The 19,378-nt window shown below is 40.0% G+C and overlaps 1 protein-coding gene across 4 annotated transcripts in view; it reads right to left on the reverse strand.

Annotated features, from left to right (window-relative positions):
* Positions 1 to 11,645: 11,645 nt before the first annotated feature.
* Positions 11,646 to 19,378, reverse strand: part of RELN (reelin) — a 539,216-nt gene continuing 531,483 nt past the window's right edge. For 2 of the 4 annotated variants that reach the window (XM_067042796.1, XM_067042795.1), the window contains one exon: positions 17,875 to 18,004. In XM_067042796.1, coding sequence (XP_066898897.1) covers positions 17,875 to 18,004 — 130 coding nt within the window. Of the gene's footprint in view, positions 12,762 to 17,874; positions 18,005 to 19,378 lie in introns of those variants that run through there. The other 2 variants (XM_067042797.1, XM_059074483.2) reach the window with 2 other exon arrangements.

Below are 19,378 nucleotides of genomic sequence, written 5' to 3' on the forward strand. Positions count from 1 at the left end.
TGTTCTTTATTGACTAGCGGCACATTCTTTAAAAAGGAAGGGCAAGCCTAATCTTCAGGGCATCAAGAAAGCAAAGATGGGAAGACTGAATTCCACTCCAGAGCCAGCCTTGGGGATAAAGAAACCACAAAGGGAAATATCGGTAGAGCCTGGTTTGATGAGGAAACAAAAACTGGTAACATCCAGAGGGTGTAACAAAGAAGAAACAGAGGTCACGGGGTTTCCATTGTTTTGGCTAACCAGTAAGAAGCCGCATCCTCAGTTCACGGCAGCAGTAACCCACGGAAAAGGCCCTGCAAGATCTTCCCCACCCTCCCAGACTCCATCGCACAGCCACCCCTTTCTTTGCTTATTTCATTTCCTTCTACTTCTCCCCTCATCACTCTGCTCCAGCCACTCGGACCTCCTTGCTGTTTTGTGTATGTGCCAGGCTCACACCTGCCTCAGCGCCACTGTATTGGCTAGAAAGCTCCACTCCCAGAAAGCTCCATAACCTATTCTTTTCTTTTCTTTCTTTCTTTTTTTTTTTTTTTTTTAATCATCTTCTGGTCTAATCTCAGGGTCACCTTCTCAGGCCACCTTATTTTAAATATTGCCCAACCAACTCCTCCACTGCCTTCCTCCCAGCTTTTTCTCCACAGCACATATCACCATCTAACTCACAATGTATTTTACTTCTTTATTTTCTGTCTCCCCTCCTCCCTTTGCAAAAATGAAAGATACAGGAGGACAGGTGCAAAGCAGAAATTCATTAGACATTTGTTGAATGGATAAGTGAATCAAGGAAGGAAGGAAAAAACAAAATACCCTGCTAGCTTTGGAGATTGTTGTTAAAAGTGTTCAAGAAAACAGGGACCAGTTAAGAAGATGTTTGAGGAAGTAAAGATTAAAAAGCAAACTAATGATAATCCTAAGAACCAGACCAACCCTGATTATACTTACTAGCTTCAAAAATTAGATTTGTGGGAGGACAAATGCTTATCTATAAACACATAATTGGGTGTTTGAGTTTAGCAAGAATTAAGTTTTTCATTAGATTTAAGGTTATGATGATAAAACCACCTTTTTCTGGTACATTTATTCCTATCTTAATTCATTTTAAGAAGGAGATAAAGAATAAATTGTGAAATAACAAAACAGCCTGTGCCCAATACAACTAAATCTTTGGGAACAATGATCAGCAATAAACATATAACACGAATCCAATCTTAGAATTGTTTCTGAGTGCAGTCAGCTCTAGGAGGATGGAGAGTGCAGGGCTGAGCTGAGTCTGTGGTTCTCCATCAGATTTTTGACGCCAGGTAAGGGCAGCTCCAAGACACAAAAGTAAAGTGCCGCAGAGCCAGTAGCTTTCCACTCCAGAAGAAAATATTCCCCGACCTAAGACATTATTTAGAATTAAGTCAGGCTCTGGGAGTGGTCAATGCTGAATTAGACCAAGTATGTCCAGGCTGCCAATTCACCCATGAAGATACCACTCCATGCACTGTGTATGGAAGATGCAGGCAACAGGTGGGATCATGGGCCACAAGCCCACATCTACCAACACACAGCAGGTGGGATCTGATTTGCCTAAAGTTTAGAAAACTTGAGAATAAATGTGTAGCAGCTCTAAGACCACTAGCAGAGAGAAAAGAAATTAAGTGTAGCTCCTTGCAATCCATGAGCCTCCTTAGCCTTGTTTTACGTTTCCTTCTTAATGCCTTTCCGTCTTTTGTCAACTCAGGTCCGTTTCCCTTTACTGATCTGACAGTCACACACACAGCTATTTTTCTTCTTCTAAGTGTTCTGGGATACGAGGGGGCAGCGGGCGGAAGAGGGTAGGGGAACAGAAACAGATTTCACGGACTGCAATTTAATGACTCCTATCTCTAAAGTGAAGAATAATTTTCAAAGTGTGAACAGGTACAGAATTTACAATGTAATGGCAACAAGATTAGGTCCCAACAACTGATGAAAGTAAACAATGCGCTCCTATCCCAGTTCTGGTAACTCGATAGTCTACAACTACTTGAGAAGGTGTGAGGATCATTTTTTTATCTCAGTTTGGACACAGAAGCTCACATTTCAGCAACGATCAATGTGATCATCCTTATCCCTTGCTGACACCTTCTCCCCAACCCCAGAAAGTCACAGATCACCTCTAGGAGAAACTTTCAATAGGCTAGTAAACACTGGCATGGATACCGAGAGAAGAGAGATAATCGTCTCTGGGGACCTTCAGGAACAGCTAATCATTTTAGATGGGCAGAGTTACACCTAATTCAGTCCATCAAAATGAACGAGGTGCTGAGAACTCGCAAAGCATTGTGGGAATACTGAAATGACAAGAAGGCACAGCATCTTCCCTGAATAAATTTAAATTGCTTGATTTGGACTGCTTCTTAGAAAGGCGTGTTTAGGCTTGGTTACCATGGAGTGGACATAATGCTGGGCCAAGCTACGCATGAAAGCAGATTTTACTGCTTTTCTGTCTTTAGGTTACACAACCTTACAATCAGTTCTTAGCGTTTATGTAACCCAGTGATTCTCAATCTTGGCTGGACATTAGTGTTTCCTGGGGGCTGGGGGGACTTTTAAAAAAGAGATGTCTGGGCCTGCCCTAGTCCAATTAAATCAGAATCTCTGACCCAGTGTATACACATACTTTAAATAAACTCTCCAGTTCCATCAAATGCATGGAACTACACAGTAGTTGAGAACCACTGATCCCATGACACACACTTTATACATAGAAAAAATTAAGGTCCAAATAATTTTATTGATTTGTTACTTAACCAAGATCACATACTTAGTTAAGGAGAGAACTTGGATTAAAACCATGATCTCCATTAATTTAGTAATCCAGTTAATGTCTATCAATGACACTCTAGGGTTATGACCAGTTACCTAGTTGTCACTCAAAGATAAGTTAAAACTGGTTCATATCTAAGGATCAGTTAGGTTGGTCCTGATCCAAGTTAAAAGGAGACAGTAAACCGTGATAGTTCTGGCATTCTCTTTCTTACCATTTTCTTCCAAACAGTGCTAGGTGATATAGGCTTCTGGAAATATTAAGGAATCTTGCAGTCCAGGTAAAATTCATCACCACCTATGACTCACTTTCCCATTTTACTAGTTCCAGAGGCCTCTACTTACCCAGATCCAACGTGCAGCACACAGAGCAGGGGGCAGGGTCCCCAGATGGGAAGTCTAGTGCAGCTCAGGGAAATCTTGATCTGTAAGTCTGAGAGCTGGAGATGGGAGAGCTTGCTCCTTGGCCCTGGGGATAGAAGAAGGAAAGTTAATGCACTAGTTACTGTTTCTTTTTAAAAGAAGTTATGTCCAAAATATTCTTAATGCTGTCCACTCATTCCTAATACTAACCAACTCTCCCCAAGACACAACCACTGCTATCACAGTGATTCACACTGAATATGGTAATTATATATCTATCTCCTTCCCAAAGGTGAACTACTAATATATGTTGAGTGAGCAAGTTCAAATTTTGAACTCAACCATTCCCATATTAGAAAAGTTGGCACATGATAAACTGTTCTGAATGAGGCATCAGTGCCAAGAGAAAAATCATCTGAGAAACACTTTCCTTGAGAACAAGAAAAACTGAAAAACGAGATTCATGATGTTCAAGATAAAAGCTGATCTTGAGCAACTAAAAAATTAATAGGACTAATTTGTCTTCAGTCTTTTACAACTAATACAATTATTACTTCCCATTCACAGAACACTTACTCAAAAGGCCAGGTATTTATTCCATTTGAAGTAAATTAAAATATATCTACAGTCTGTGGATTTACCCACATCCTTGCTTCATTTCCATTTTCCTCCATCTACCTACCTTCTGACTTATTTACTGCTCCTGTTCTTTGTTTTTTTAATAAATGTATTTAATTATTTATTATTTTTGTCTGTGCTGGGTCTTTGTTGCTGTGCGTGGGCTTCTCACTGCGGTGGCTTCTCTTGGTGCAGAGCATGCGCTCTAGTCGCACAGGCTTCAGTAGATATGGCTTGTGGGCTCTAGAGCACAGGCTCAGTAGTTGTGGCTCACGGGCTTAGTTGCTCCGCGGCATGTGGGATCTTCCCGGACCAGAGCTCGAACCTGTGTCCCCTGCACTGGCAGGCGGATTCTTAACCACTGCGCCACCAGGGAAGCCCCACTGCCCCTGTTCTTAAGCAAGATACCATGAATCCTCCAAAAGATACACAACATTCTAAGTGAAGGTGCATTTTTTCTAGTGATAAAGTCCCTGGCTTTGGCCAGATTTCTAAAAAGGTCTGTCCCCTCCCCAAAAGTCCCCTAGAATACAACTGTTTTCAAGGGTAAAATTGGGAAGCTGATGATGATGTTGATGGCTTCTGGTATCTACAGTGAAAGGTTTTATGAAGTTGGCCTCTGGAACGATCTTTCAAAAGAAGGCTTGAAAGATACCATGAAACTGGATGTCTTCCAAAAGAATGGACTTAGATAAAACAGTTTGGAAAGCACCAGAAATTAAATTTATTCATGCTGACTCTGCCTTCTTTTGTGCAAGATTTCACTAGTTTGAAACAAAAGGAAAGGAAAATCATCATATAATTTTTCTTGTTGATTCTGACTTCATTAACTTAATGGTAATGCAAACGCTAAGGAAAACGTACTTACTTTCTTATTTAGTTGTAGTTCTTAGAAAACCTTTTACTTTGGAATTACTAAAATGCAGACCACCTGCAATGGCAGGATAAAATTGCCGAATGATTAAATTATCAGGGGCTACCATGGCATTTAGCAAGAAGCCCAACTGTTTTTGATTTTAAATTGAACAGGCAGTGCACACCTGCAACTACACCTTACAAATCAGTCCACTGTTGTTGCTGTTGTTTTAATTACAAAGTTCCACCATCTTCCATTCTTCTGCAGCTCTTAGCAAAGCACCTCATACAGGAAAGGTGCTCAAATTCTTGTTGGATTGAGTCAATTCTTTTGGTATCACTCATAAATTAATGAGGAACGTGTAACTCTGTATAGTTTCAGAGTAGTTAAAGAGAAAAAAAAAAAAAAGAAATGCTACGTAACAGAATTGGGGCTTCAGGTGTTACTTAACAGGCTAGAATGCTTTCCAGCAGTGCACTTAAGATATCAGCCATAGCAACCTTACCTAGGAATTCTTCCCCCCGTTTCTTTCTAATGCAAATTGGCTTGAATTTCTCTCTCCTGCCTCCCGTCCCCTGCTGAAAGTCTTCAGAAACAAAGAAACACTACAGAAATAATTGCAAGGGTTGCCTGGCAAAAACCTATTTCAAATTTCACTTCAGAAAGGTTTATGCATCCTATTGCATGCTTCAAATTCCTCTCCATTTCCAAGCTCACCTTAAATGATACATTTATATAACACTAGAGATTATTCCCAGTTCTCAGGTAAGAAAAAGATGAATCTCAGTCCACCCTCCACCCCGAAATTGCCATTTTTGTTGTGTTTCCATTCAGGTTTTGAAAGTTTTAGAGTCCACATTGATACACAGTCCTCATCACGGGGAGGAAAAGAATCTCCCCACCTGCGTCACAGCCTATCTGACCGCTGCTTTAGGGTTTCCATCCTGCTTCCTCGTGGGTCTGGCCCAGGGTGCGCCCCAGCGAGGCAGTCAATGCAAGCGAACTGATTTCCTGATCAACTGTTTTACAAGTCAGGGCTTTCAGAGGCCATCATATCAGGGCCGCTATTACGGTAGAGCGCCCGCTGCTTAGACCGGAGACTTGTCTTAGGCGGGAGGCCACCACTACCAAATTCTATGGCAGGAAGGCTCTCAGCAAGCCCTCCGCTCAGGGAGAGGCCGGAGACCCGAAGTTCAAACGTCCCCCGGGCGCCGGGAGGAGGCGGGGAGCGGCCCAGTCTCCGAACCACAGCTCCCCTGGGGGAACCCGAGCCATCCAAGCGGCGAGCGCATCCCGGCTCCCGGCTTGGCTGGAGGCGGCGCCGGGCTCCAGGGAGAAGACGAAGGGCAGCACCGGGGCTGGGGTACACGCGGCCTGAGGCTGCGCACAGCAGGGCAAGGCGGAGGGTTCTGGGCGCCTAAGAAGCCACGAAAACAAAACTGTAAAGACCAGGGGGTTGCATTAGAACCACAGGGACGCACACGTCCAGTGAAGATGCAAACGTCGGGTAAAGAAGCTGTGAGGCCACGGCCGCGGCCTCAGGAGGGCGCGGGGCGGGTTGACAAAGGAAGGCGCTTCTTCAGACTTTATCCTGTCAGGGGTGAGAGACGGCCAAGGCGTGGGCACGTCAAATGTTGAATTCATTTTAGGAAAGGGGTTTTCGGAGAGGTAGAGAGCCCGAGACACAGAGCGGAGCTAAAGACGCCGGGAGAGGTGGCGACGCAGGGAGCCCCGTGGGCCCCCGCGGACCAGGCGGGGGGCACTCCGCGCGCGCCGCGGCCGCTCCCGCCCCGGCCCCGACCCCGGCCCCGGCCCCGACCCCGACCCCGGCCCGCGCGCACTCACCGGCCGGCGCTGCCCGGCGCTGCCCGGCGCTGCCCTGGGCGGAGCCGCCGCCCCGCCGCGCTCCGGAGCCGCTACCGCCTCGACGCCGCGCCGCCGCTCCCCAGACCGGCAGTGGAGGCGCGGCGCCCGGCGCGACCCGTAACCCGAGCCCGCCCCGCCCCCCGCCGCGCCGCGCCGCGCGACCCCTGCGACCCAGAGCCTCCTCTCGAACTTCTAAGGTGGAAGGAAAGCCACACCCCGCGCGTCCAGCCCCGCAGCGCTGCGCGAGCCACACCCACACTCGTCTCCCGCAGCCCACCGACTCCTCAGGATGGGATTCGTGCAGCAAACACAATAGACAAGCGAGAGTATTCAAGTGGGAAACATTGCTTACTGTCATTTTTTTTAAAAATGAAAATACCCTAACAGATATTTAAAAATACACTCATTATGGAGACTCACAATGACACAAGAACAATGACAATACTGAATTGACAGTGCAGTTATTTTGTGTTTTAAAGCTTTGGCGAATTGCCTCGGATGAACACTACCTGCAAACATGCGCGACAGATTCTTTCCCAGACATTCGAGTTAGAATTTACAAATCAGCTTTTGTTTTTTATTAAGTAATGCAACATAATATGCAATTTAGGAGAAAGGAACATAAATGGAGGGGAAATGGAGACTGGAAAGAAGGAAGGAATAAAAGAAGAAGCAAAGAGGGAAGGAAAGAGCCAGTTTTAACACCTAGGATAAAAGAGAGCACCGTGGCCAGAGTGCTCGAATCCAAGAAGGTGAGGGGTAGAAATGATTTCAATATAAAAACTTTCCCCTGGCTTTGTCTTAGCAAGGATTATGGTTGGTTCTTTTTTTTTTTTTTTTCTGCTTTTGTGCGTTTCCAGAGTGCATACCGTTGTGACACGTATGATGAGCTAGCTATTTGGCAGCGGGTCTTAAAGCTGAAAAGCGCGCCTGGAGACCCAGTGGCGTCTTAGCAGAGGCCGGGTATCACCCTCACAGCGCGGGCCGGGAGGAAGAGCTGGAAATTTCCTCTCTACTCCACAGGAGGGCACTCTCTTCAAGGGCACCACACCAGCCTGAGAGTCCTGTGATGAGGAAGTTACTGGTAAATCGGCCTGTGTGTAAAATCAATTTTGCTTTTCTTCAGGCTTTGATCATCTCTGAATAAATCCTAACAGAGTGAGATACCGAGAAGGAATGGGATTCCTGTGACATGAATTTCTGTTGTCGTCCATTTGACACTGGTCTTTGCCATTTTAGGAGACTACCTTGTCACACACAGGTCCTGCAGCCCAGTACTTAAACTATACTGTACATGGGAATCACCTAGGGATCTTGTTAAAAATGCAGATTCTAATTCAGTCGGTCTGGGTTGGGCCTGAGATATGCACTTCTAACAAGCTCCTAGGTGGGGTGGTGGGCCTATTGGAAGACCAAATATTGAGTAGCAACCCTGTAGACAGGTCATTATAAACTATTTTTGGAAGTAGTGCTCAGGTACCTAATATAATAACAATTGTAATAGTAATACTAGCACTTATTCAGTGCTTGGCACATGTGCTTGGCATTGTTCTAAGCACCTTACCTGTATTAACTTATACTACAACAACTTTGTGAGTTAGTGCTATTGTTTCTAGTTTAGAGATGAGTTTACTTTCAGTTTGGTGGCTTGATTTAATTTTTGAACTTGTAGATTAACATTGACCTCCAAAGTGAAAGCTATACAAATGTTAATAGTCAGAGAAATGTCTTCCCTCCTTTGTTGCACTCATGCCACCCAGTCCCCCCCACCCCGGGAGTAACCAACTTCATGATTGTCTGTCTTATTCTTCCTGGTTTCTCTCTATAAAGCTAAGCAGGTATAGCTATGTATTCTGTTTCCTCTTCTTTCTTAAACAAAGAGTGACTGTAAATGCTCTTTTGTGCTTAGCTTTTTTCACGTCCCAATATCTATGGAAATCATATCACTTCACAAAGATTATCCTCATTCTTTTTTACAGTTACATAATACTCCATTGTATATATGTACCACACTGTGTTCAAACACTCATGTATGTTTGGATATTTATGTAGTTTCCAACATTTTATAGTTATAAATATTTTATTACAGTTAGGAAATTTAGAGGAAGACCAAATAATCAACTTTGAATCACCTAAAATATGAAATGAAAGAAATTACATTAAAATTAGGAATGCCTGGGTTTCTTCAGTGTTTAAGGGAGTTGTTTAGTTTTTGTTACAGTGATTGCAGAGGTGGTAAAAAGTGCCTGACTTACCATAGTATGTCTGTTTTCCATGGATAGTAACATTAAGGGATTTTTATAATAATTTTGCTGTAAGTTAGTTTACTGTCTCTAGATTTACTGAGGCAATATTTCTTACACACAGTTTCTGTGCCTTTTTATTATTCACATGTATATCCATATATTATTCAACCAGTATTCTCTCCATAAAAGTCATGTTTCCAGACTTAACTTTTCTTTCTCTGGCATGGTTTCTGGACAGTGGAACCAGGGCCTAGAATAAGGTAATAAGGCCTTTGGAGAGAGGCAGACTTTCCCATTGTCATTGCATGGTCTTCCGTGTCTATAAAGACAGCATCCATTTCCATCCATGTTGGGTTTAAAAAATACTGTAAAAATTCATTTATAATAAGCACCCAAAGGACTAAATAGAACATACAGTTATGATGACAAGCCCCTCTCACCTCTGAACTGGAATTCTTTCAGTAACAGCTTTTTTTTTCTTTCCCTTCTGCCAATAAATAAACACATAGTCATTGTTTGTATTTACTACTATATTTTGTATGTGAAGCAGTTTGTAGTTTCTCTAGAGAAGTATGAATCCTTAGCAACATTCTTTTCAGACAACTTAAAATTATTCCTCAGCTGTTGTCCCAAATCTACCTGTGAATTCCAGTCTCCCAGCTTCTTTCCTTAACTCCAACCCCTCTCCACACTTTGGTCAGAGTCGATTTATCCCGGCACCTGCTGGGTAAAGCTGAATTTTGTTAGTTTGAGAAAGTGCTCCCCTTTCCTCCCTCCTAAGGCCCCCAGCAACCCTGGACCCTGGTGTCTCTCCAGGCTGCTCCCCGGCACACCTCCTCAAATACAAATGAGCTTTGACTCCCCCAAGGAGCCAAGCTGCTTCCCGTCTTTGCATTTTTGCACACGCTGCTCTATTGCTAGAATATATTTCCCCATTGAATCTGCCTGACAAAGCCTATTTATTCTTTTTTTTTGGCCGTGTCACGCAACTTGCGGGATATTGAACCCAGGCCCCCAGCAATATGAGCGCCGAGTCCTAACCACTGGACCGCCAGGGAATTCCCTATTCTTTTTTTTTTTGCTATAATATTTAGATCCTCACATGGGAACAGAAATATGACAAGCCCATTTGTATGCACACAACTCATTCAAGTCTTAACATTATATTATCTTTTGACTTTTAGAAAAGAAATAAAATATTTTAATTTTTTGTGGTACGCGGGCCTCTCACTGCTGTGGCCTCTCCCGTTGTGGAGCACAGGCTCCGGACGCGCAGGCTCAGCTGCCATGGCTCACGGGCCCAGCCGCTCCGCGGCATGTGGGATCCTCCCGGACCGGGGCACGAACCCGTGTACCCCTGCATCGGCAGGCGGACTCTCAACCACTGCGCCACCAGGGAAGCCCGAAATAAAATATTTTATATACAATGTCTTCCACATCCCCCACTCTGATCTTATTTCCTCACCCGAGGTAACTACCATCATGCATTTGTATGTATCACTCCCATACATGCTTTTATAGTTTTGCAACGTATGCATGTATTCATAAGCAATATACAGTATTTGTCTGCAAGTTTTAATATTTGATAAATGGCATCCTACTACATTTATAATTTTGCAACTTTTGTTATCGTTAATAGGTATACTCTAAGTTTATCCATTTTCACCACCAATGTTCTATTATGCAAATAAATCACAATTTATCCATTCTCTTGTTGATGTACACTTGGATTGCTTCCCATTATTTGCAAGTACAAATAATGCTGCTGTGAACATTCTTGCACAAATCTCTTTGTGTATACATGCGAGAGTTTTACTATGGTAAATACCCAGAAGTAGCATTCAACCCCTCGTACCAATGAAAACAATGAAACAAAAATACCACCAAGGGCTTCCCTGATGGTGCAGTGGTTGAGGGTCCGCCTGCCGATGTAGGGGACACGGGTTCGTGCCCTGGTCCGGGAAGATCCCACATGCTGCGGAGAGGCTGGGCCCGTGAACCATGGCCGCTGCGCCTGCGCGTCTGGAGCCTGTGCTCCGCAACGGGAGAGGCCACGACAGTGAGAGGCCTACGTACCGCAAAAAAAAAAAAAAACAAAAAAAAAACAAACCCCAAATGGTGAACCAGCAGCAGACAATTTGTGAGCGAAGAAAGGAGAATCAACAATTAAAATACAATATTTATGAATATTTATGGGCCACATATGCACCGAATTATACGATATGTCATATATTAGGTAGAAAAAAGGCCTTGTATCTCCAAGGCAATGATTTACAATGGATTTGATACCAGACTCAAAATAAAATTTAACTAAACTTCTCAGTGAGATCATCCCTTATCGTTTCAATGAGAAATCCAATGAACTCCAATCTCATTGAAGATCATCCAATGAGAAATACTACTGCCATTCAGCCCTTTATTACCTGGGTATATTTTTTTAGCCCTCTGGAAAGCCAACAAATTCAACAATATCAACATATTTATTTTTTTGTAGATGTTAAAAACAAGCAGGGAAAATGTCTCAATCAGCATTTTTATCCTCAACACTTAGCACAATGCCTGTCAAATAGCAAGCACTCAGTAGATTTTGCTGAATGAATGCATGAGTACTTATTATGAGCTAGGCATTATGTCAGCAGCTAACAAAATTTTCAGGAGTTAAATAATTTTCAAAATTCTCTACTGGCTTTTCTTAGTGTAATTACAGAGTGAATAATAGAAAAAAACTGGGTAAGAGAAAAATGGCTACTTTGAGAGTGTGGCTTCATAATTGCTATTATCAATGATGAAACAACATAAAAAAACAGTAAATATATTTGACACTGTTCTTTCCAAACCTGACCAGGCTTACAAATCTTACAGAAAATTTAATTAACAGTAAATAAAGACAAATGAACTTCAAATGGCTTTTGAACATAATTTTTATTTACGCATGGGCTTTTTAGCATGGTTCACCCTAGAGTGCAACCTTTTCATTACGTTAATAGAGAGTTCAGGGCTACAGGGCCATTATAATGTTGCTGGTGTTGGTACAACTTCATCAGAAAGGTATGAATATGACCCGCAGGAAAAACAATCCACAAAGAGAACACAATGAAAACATCCACTGTTTTACAAATCACTCTGTTACCACAGACACAAAATGGCAGTTACTGTTAGTAAATCAGCCACAGAACACTTTAAAAGAATCTTTAGACAAGGAAATGGGAATTCCTTTGTGGGAGATAGGGTCTTCATCCACAATTTTTCAGTAGAAAATATTTCAAGGTTAGGCATCTTTCTTATCCACAAAACAACGCTAAGCCAACATACATTTCAAGGGGTATATTAAAGGAGATACAATATCTTTACAACTATCTTCTTGAGTAGGTATTTCAATGAATTTTCTGCAGAATATAAGTAGCCTGAAATTCAGCAGCAAAATATTGCAACATAAGTAAATACAGTGTCAATGTGTTGTTATATTGTAGAAGAGAATACATAAAGGACAAACAATGATAATTTAATCATATAAAACATGATACATAGCTGAAATACAGTCCACTTAAATAGCTTTGTGACCAAGAATGTTAAATACTGTACTAAATGCCATTTTAAACATAAAATCTCTTAAACTTTTGTGCTTAAACTTTTTTTTCTGTTAAACTATTTCTTATTTTCAATACTGCCACTGTAACTGATATTACCACAGATCACAATTTGCACAGACACATCAACATGAAGACATTTACTTATGAGAAAATAAGTCACTTGTCATTAGTTCACAGTGTGGGAAAGTGGTGTATACTCAGTCTTGAGAAGGGCTTTCAGTCAATCACCAAGTCCTTCACAGAAATTTCCTGATATCAGATGCAGTACGAGATTTAAAAGAATGGAAAACAACACATCACAAGTTGGAAGGAAAAATAAACTTTTTGATTCCTCATGGGTATCGTCTAAGTGACCTTCGTCTTCTGTTGTAGAAGTGCCTGAGCCCATGTTGTCGTGAAAAATTCATCATGTAATTTTGTTTGCGAGTGCTGTTAAAATCAGAAAGGATAGAGGCAGGGGAGGGAAAGGAGAAAGAGCATGTAAGTCCCATCATTGAACGCACAATCTAGGACCTTAGTCTAGGTCTTAAGTTACCCTGATACTTATTTGAAAATTTTCGGGGTTAATAGGTCATGCTGACATTACCACCCCAGGACAGAAGAACTAAAGGCTGACACCTGAATTCACTGCCTTTGGCCTTGAAGAAATCCCCTTCTTCTCATGAGTGAGGTCTGAACCAGAAAAAATGGTAAATTCTCGATTCATTGCAAAAGTGGACTGAAACTTTTTTGATTTTTAATTTTATTCTTGAACTCTTTCTGAAAACATTTACTTGGATGGAGTTCATTTGAGACAAAGTGCATGCTGTACCCATTACCTTATTTAAATACATCTTTAACAAGTAGAAAGCATAATTTGATTCTTTCAGCAAACATTTTCATTTAAAGCTTAAAAAGCAAAAACAAACAAAGGGAAAACAAACTTGTTATCTGAATCAACTTGACCTTCCTATTTTATGCAGTCTCAGGGGCAAAATGAGGAAGTAAGTTTTTTTCTCAGAAGGTCGGATTCCTCTGCCTTCCTCAGACAATAAGCAGCTTGGGTCATATTCTATAAACATGGCCTTATGAAGGAGACACCCCACTGAAAATAGATCATAAAATACTAAGAAAGTGTAATTCAATGTATAGATGTAAATATATGTGTATATATTCTCCCCCATGTATGTACATACACGTTCATGCATACATACTCTACGTGAAGCTGATAAAAATACTGAAAATGGATTTTAGGAGCCTGTGGGAATATGCACGATACTGGTAGAGACAGCTGTTAAAGTTTTGGTATGGAAAATGTAATTTAAAAAGGATCATTATCCATAAGGTCACTGACAAGAATCAGACTCTTTTCACACATGGACTGGAGTGAAAACATGTCTCTATGTAGCGCTGAAGTGTGTTTTTTAAGTGTGAGCCTCTTAGTATTTTCCAAATTCACTGAGTCTCTTGAATACTGTCTGGTCCTTAGAGTCTTTTCCTCCTTAATTTTATGGGAACATAAAATGTGTATGGAGCAGGATAATGTCATGTGATGTGCTATCACCATGAAGGTCAGTCAATATGACATGAACTTGAGTCACGGTAAGGAGGTGGGAATGGATAATTTTGCACTGAGCAGTGTATTCTTCTGAGTTATTAATGATCAACAGACCAAGCAAGGTGTAAAATGATACTGTTTTACCTAGGATATTATACTAACACTTGTAACATACAGAAACCTTTAAAATAGGATTTTTTAGATGTTTGATCATTAGAAAAGAAAATTTATAATAAAAATCTCTCAAAGGAAAATGCATAAAGTGAATTTCATCAGATATGTTTAATCAAAAAGCAACAGTATCTGTGCTGAAAACTTGATAAAAAGAGACATCACATTGATATATACTTTGCAAAATAAAGTGCTAATAACTTTTCACCCTGGATTTCTATACTATCAAAATGCTAGAAACTATAGAATGGAAACAAAATATATTCTGAAGACACGGTAGAGAAAAAGAAAAAAATCAGGTTTCGTCTTCAGGTAGCTTGACTATCCTCCTTGCTCCCCTGTATCGACCACGTTGACCCATTTCCATGTCATAGTTGAAGAAGGAAATCAATGTATCCATTATGCATTAGCTGCTATAAGTACTAATTGCTGCCTATGTAAAGTCTAGTTACAAAAAACGAACAATGACCTAATGTATTGAACTAATCAAGTGTCAGGAGAAAGAATCCTCTCACCTCTTTAGTCACAGAAGATTGGAACTGGCACTAGCTGTCTTCCTGCCAGCAACCCAGGACACCTCGTGGCCCTTTCCCTGAATTTCCCTGAGCTATTACAGTGGCCCCCTAAGCTAGCCTCCACATTCTCTCCCCTTATGAAAGAAACACCACTGAAAAGATACTATGATATACTAAGAAAGTATCACCGAATGTGTAATTGGATGTATGTGTGTGTGTGTGTGTGTGTGTGTGTGTGTGTGTGTGTATCTTCCCAAGCATACATACAATGAATTTTGCACACCAGTTTCAGTAAACTTCCCCTCAAACGCTGGCTTTATCTTGTTAAAAGAAAACAAAACCAAACCATTCATAATCCTTGTAAGTCAACTTCGCCAGCTATTTCAAGTCCTCCACATGTTTCACCTTACTGTTTTTCAAGTCCTTTCATCTGCTACACCTCACACAGACATCTCTATTCAAACTCACCTTGAGCCCCTTCCATCTGCCTTATTGGACAATCCCCAACACAGCTTCCTAAAATTTCTACTTCTTTTTCAAGTATCACATTTTCTTTCTTGCTCACCCCCTGCAGTAGGGATTTCCTCCCCTCCTGTGAACCCTCACAGTGCTCCTGCTTTGCATGGAGATGATTTCTGTTCACACCTTGGCTCCCCATGACTAAACTGCGGTGGGTGTCTTGGATGTGCCCCACTCCCTCCAGCCCCACATCATAGCGCTGAGCCTCCTGCCTGACCCCTAGGGGGTCAAGGCATGTTTGTTGAACTTATGGTGACTTACTGATTGGATTCCTGTTGTAAATCATTACTCTTTAACTATAAGGAATAATTGCAAAGTTAAAGCAATGAAAATATTCTGTTGAAAACACATTTAAAGATATAAGGCACTCAAAGAGAATTTAAAATAGTTAAAATATCTTACACGGAAAAAAGATAAACTCAGAACACTCAAGATATTTAGTTACCTTAATGTGACCGAGATGGACATGAAAGTGACCTCAATATCTGGGAACAAAGGAACATTTAATCTGAACAAAAGTTGATGTGCATGTTTAATGGCTTTAAAACAACTTCTCCATATAACTACTTACTTATTATGGACTGATTTAAATTCTTCATTTTTGTATGTGAGAAAATAAATATTAACAGGTTGCAGATCTTTTAATACCTTGATAATCGATAGGTCCAGCTTGGAAGCTGACCTCTACTTTAGGAGGCATTTTGATTCACTGGATACCCTTTAATTTCGAATACATTTTCATATCAGTAGCATATCTTTGGATCTCTGCAAATGTTGATATGCACTCAGCATTTGCTATAGATGTCTAGTGTTTTGTAGTCACATTAGAAATGGCCACATTTTCAAAGCACACTTGAAACTAGTAATTTTGTTATGTAAAGCATAAATATCTCTGGAGACAGTTAAGTTGGAATTTAGCAAAGCAGATTTTTCCAGGTCATAAGCTTTTGAAAATCAAGCACCATGGGAAGCTATACCAAAGTGCTGCCTGCTTCGAGAACCATTTAATAAACTGACATGGTTATTAAACTTGTTGTGGCTTCTAAAGTGTCTAAGTTATAGGATTGGGCATTACGGGAATTTTAAACAAGTTTAAAGATCTCATGCTTATTATCTTTTTGTGTGTGTGAAGCAGATCTGAGAGCCTATTTTTGTTTTTGATACATGTAGATGTATAGTTATAGATAAACTTATAACCAAAATAATTAAGGTGTGGTGGAATTTTAAGGATTTATTTCTTCACTGTGATTATAGGGGAAAGTATTTTTATTATAATTCCAGTGAAAGCAGGTAATATTCATCCCAACGCATATCAACTACAGTACTTATCAATTTGCTTTGCTTGTGAATAGAACTAGGTCCGTTTATAAACTCCCATTATGAGTTAAGTCATTGAAGGAAGGGAGAATGATGACTTCTTGGAAATGCTAACTTAAATTTCCATTATCACTGAGGGAATTTGGGGACTTTAGACAGCATATGGAATAATAAAATGCTTCCCTGTTTCTGCATAGGAAATACGGATATTGCAAGTTTTTTTAAGAACTAGTCACTGTGTTCTCTTGAACGGCTCTTCTTCACTGGAGCCACTATCTTAGGTTATTATTATGAAAAAATTTGACTGATTTTTAATTGATTCTAAAGGAAATGGGGAAGATAGAGACTTCGTAGAAGTAATTTGAACTCACAGAAATTTAGGCATTTTTACTGTTCAGTAATTTATTTTTCATCAAAACAAAATGATACAATAAATAATATTTTATATCAATGCAAAAATAAGAATCCACTGACTGCTATTATCTTTCAGAGAAATATTGATGAGAGTAGAATGGGAAGCTGCCACTGAAACTAATCAATGAAACTGCCCTGCATAGAAGAAAAAAAAGTACATTTTACTTTCAAGGCCATGTGTTTTCAGGAGGGCTACATACGTGTAGATAAGTGTGGGCTCATATATCTCACAAATGTAGAAGGTTTCATTTTTCTTTTCCCGGCTGAATGGGGATAGGAATAATATCTGATATTGTGTACCTTGGGGAATTGTAAGGATTAAATGAAAGCTTCTAGTAGAATATGCAGATGTTTAATAAATGATAAACATTTTACCTTCTTTCCTAAGTTTAAAGTATCTCCATCAGAGGACAAATGTAAATATATATTAAAGAAGGCCAATCTTACCTAAGGATGCCTTCTTTCCTAAGTTTTAAAGTATCTCTATTAGAGAGCAAATGTAAATATATATTTAAAAAGGCCAATCTTACCTAAGGATAGCATCTAGAACTCACAAATATTATGAATAAACCCATTCCCTTTTGCCTGTTCATTTATTAACTTAGAATAGAATCAAGAAGTCTAGGCATCCTCACTCATCTCCAGCACAAGAGATCTTTTGAAAGACACTGCATTTAATCAAAGGCCCTAGCTCTTTTCCACCCATTTCTATTTTCACTTTCCCCTCTTAACAAACTTAAAAACTGTTAACATTTCAGGAGCACCTAACAGAATCCCAGACACAGAGTCAAACATTCGCATGAAGGAATGCTGATTGGTACTCTGGTCTTTGCTCTTGTGCCCCATATTGTATACATCAGAAAATTACCACAATTTCGCTGAACTCCAAGTTTACATGATATAGGTTTCAAGTGTTCCAGTATATTTCAGTATCACATATAACTTTGTTTTCACAGGTTTTTTTTTTCAGTTGCAAAGGTCTTCTACAAAACTTCTCAGTTAATGTAGTAACACTGATGAAACTATTAGTAAACAGTTCCCCGGAATTAGTAAGAGGACTTACCTTACTCTAGTGGAAAACCAATGACAGCAAATAATGAAATATAACACAAGTTAAAAAATGCCTTTCAACACATGCAGCACTGTGATTAGTCATAAAAGTCTGATCAGGTTTAGATGCGATATAGGATTTTTCATCTCTTTTGAAAATAAAAATTAAAGAAGTTATTTCTTATTCTTCTATACCTAATATATACATATATTTAACTTTTCTATGTAATGCAACATGCAATATTTGCTCATAACCGTATGTCAAGGTACAGGTAGCTCTAGTACTACATTTGGCATAAATGTTGCATATAAAGTATAAATATGAAAGTAATAGTTTAATAACTACCATTAATTTTATTATTTGATTTTTCAATTATTTACATTTTAGAACATACTTATTCCTGAATATATTAAGGAATGGGCTCTTAAAAATACGTAAGTCCTCTATATCAAACAACACAATCAAATTTAATAAAGGATAAATATGCTTTGCAACAAATGTAATATGCTGTTCTCCATAAATCATTTGTGCCAAAAATGTGACAGTATCTTGATAATGAATACATGAGGGAATGGCCATGATGGAACTCATATTATAAAATCCGATAAATGCCTTTAAGACCATAGCTAGCAGCATATTCGTTTCCAATTCTCAGCAAATGTGGTAATAATTCACTTTTTAGTAAATCAATTCACAAAGGCTGACTCTTTACTGAGCAATTTGCTTTCAAGGTACACATGCAAAAATTGGCCCACTTCATTGTACACATGACAGGTTGTGACTTAGACACGTACACAGGAAATGTGATGTGTGAATGAAATGCATAGTTGGGTGAGGGAGATTCTTAGGGTAGAAGGATGAGTGCCCAGCAATAAGACAAAGGATTCCCTTTTATCCTAAGAAGAACCCCACCAGCATGGAGCTTGTGAGGGATCTGCCCAAATGTATTCAAAAACATTTACTGAAAAACAAATATTCTACACTAGCCAATGAATTCAGAGAAATTAGGTTTCTGACGCTTGATTGTCAATGACTGTATTAAGCTGCATCACTCAGACTTTACGGATGAGGACTTTTTGTAAGCTAGTGAGGCTGGAAAAAAGTGATCTGTCAATTCAGTTCATCTGTTCTGTGGCAGATTAGCCAGGGCTTATCATCATGAAGTGCTTTTCATGTGCAGGTTTTATTGAAAAACATCATCAGAGTGGGGAGATTACACTCTCTAACAAGCATAAGGCATAAGTGACTTCGCTTGTTAAATGCTAAAACTGTGGTTTTTATCTTTATGGTATGGGGCTTCTTCTGTATATCCATATTTATGAAACTCAAATCCTTCTGGATGGAGTATTTTAGAATTAAACCATTAAATTAAAAATATATTCTCTATCTTGCTCATTTAGGATGCACTCCTAAACCTTAAAATATTTTCAAAAGTGCTACATTTTTTTCTCATCAAACTCATGTATCTTCTTGGTTAATATGGGCAGTACTGAGGTTAGACTCAAGATACCATGCGTGACCA

This window comes from Kogia breviceps, chromosome 9 (assembly GCF_026419965.1).
Source record: "Kogia breviceps isolate mKogBre1 chromosome 9, mKogBre1 haplotype 1, whole genome shotgun sequence".
NCBI classification, from domain to species: domain Eukaryota; kingdom Metazoa; phylum Chordata; class Mammalia; order Artiodactyla; family Physeteridae; genus Kogia; species Kogia breviceps.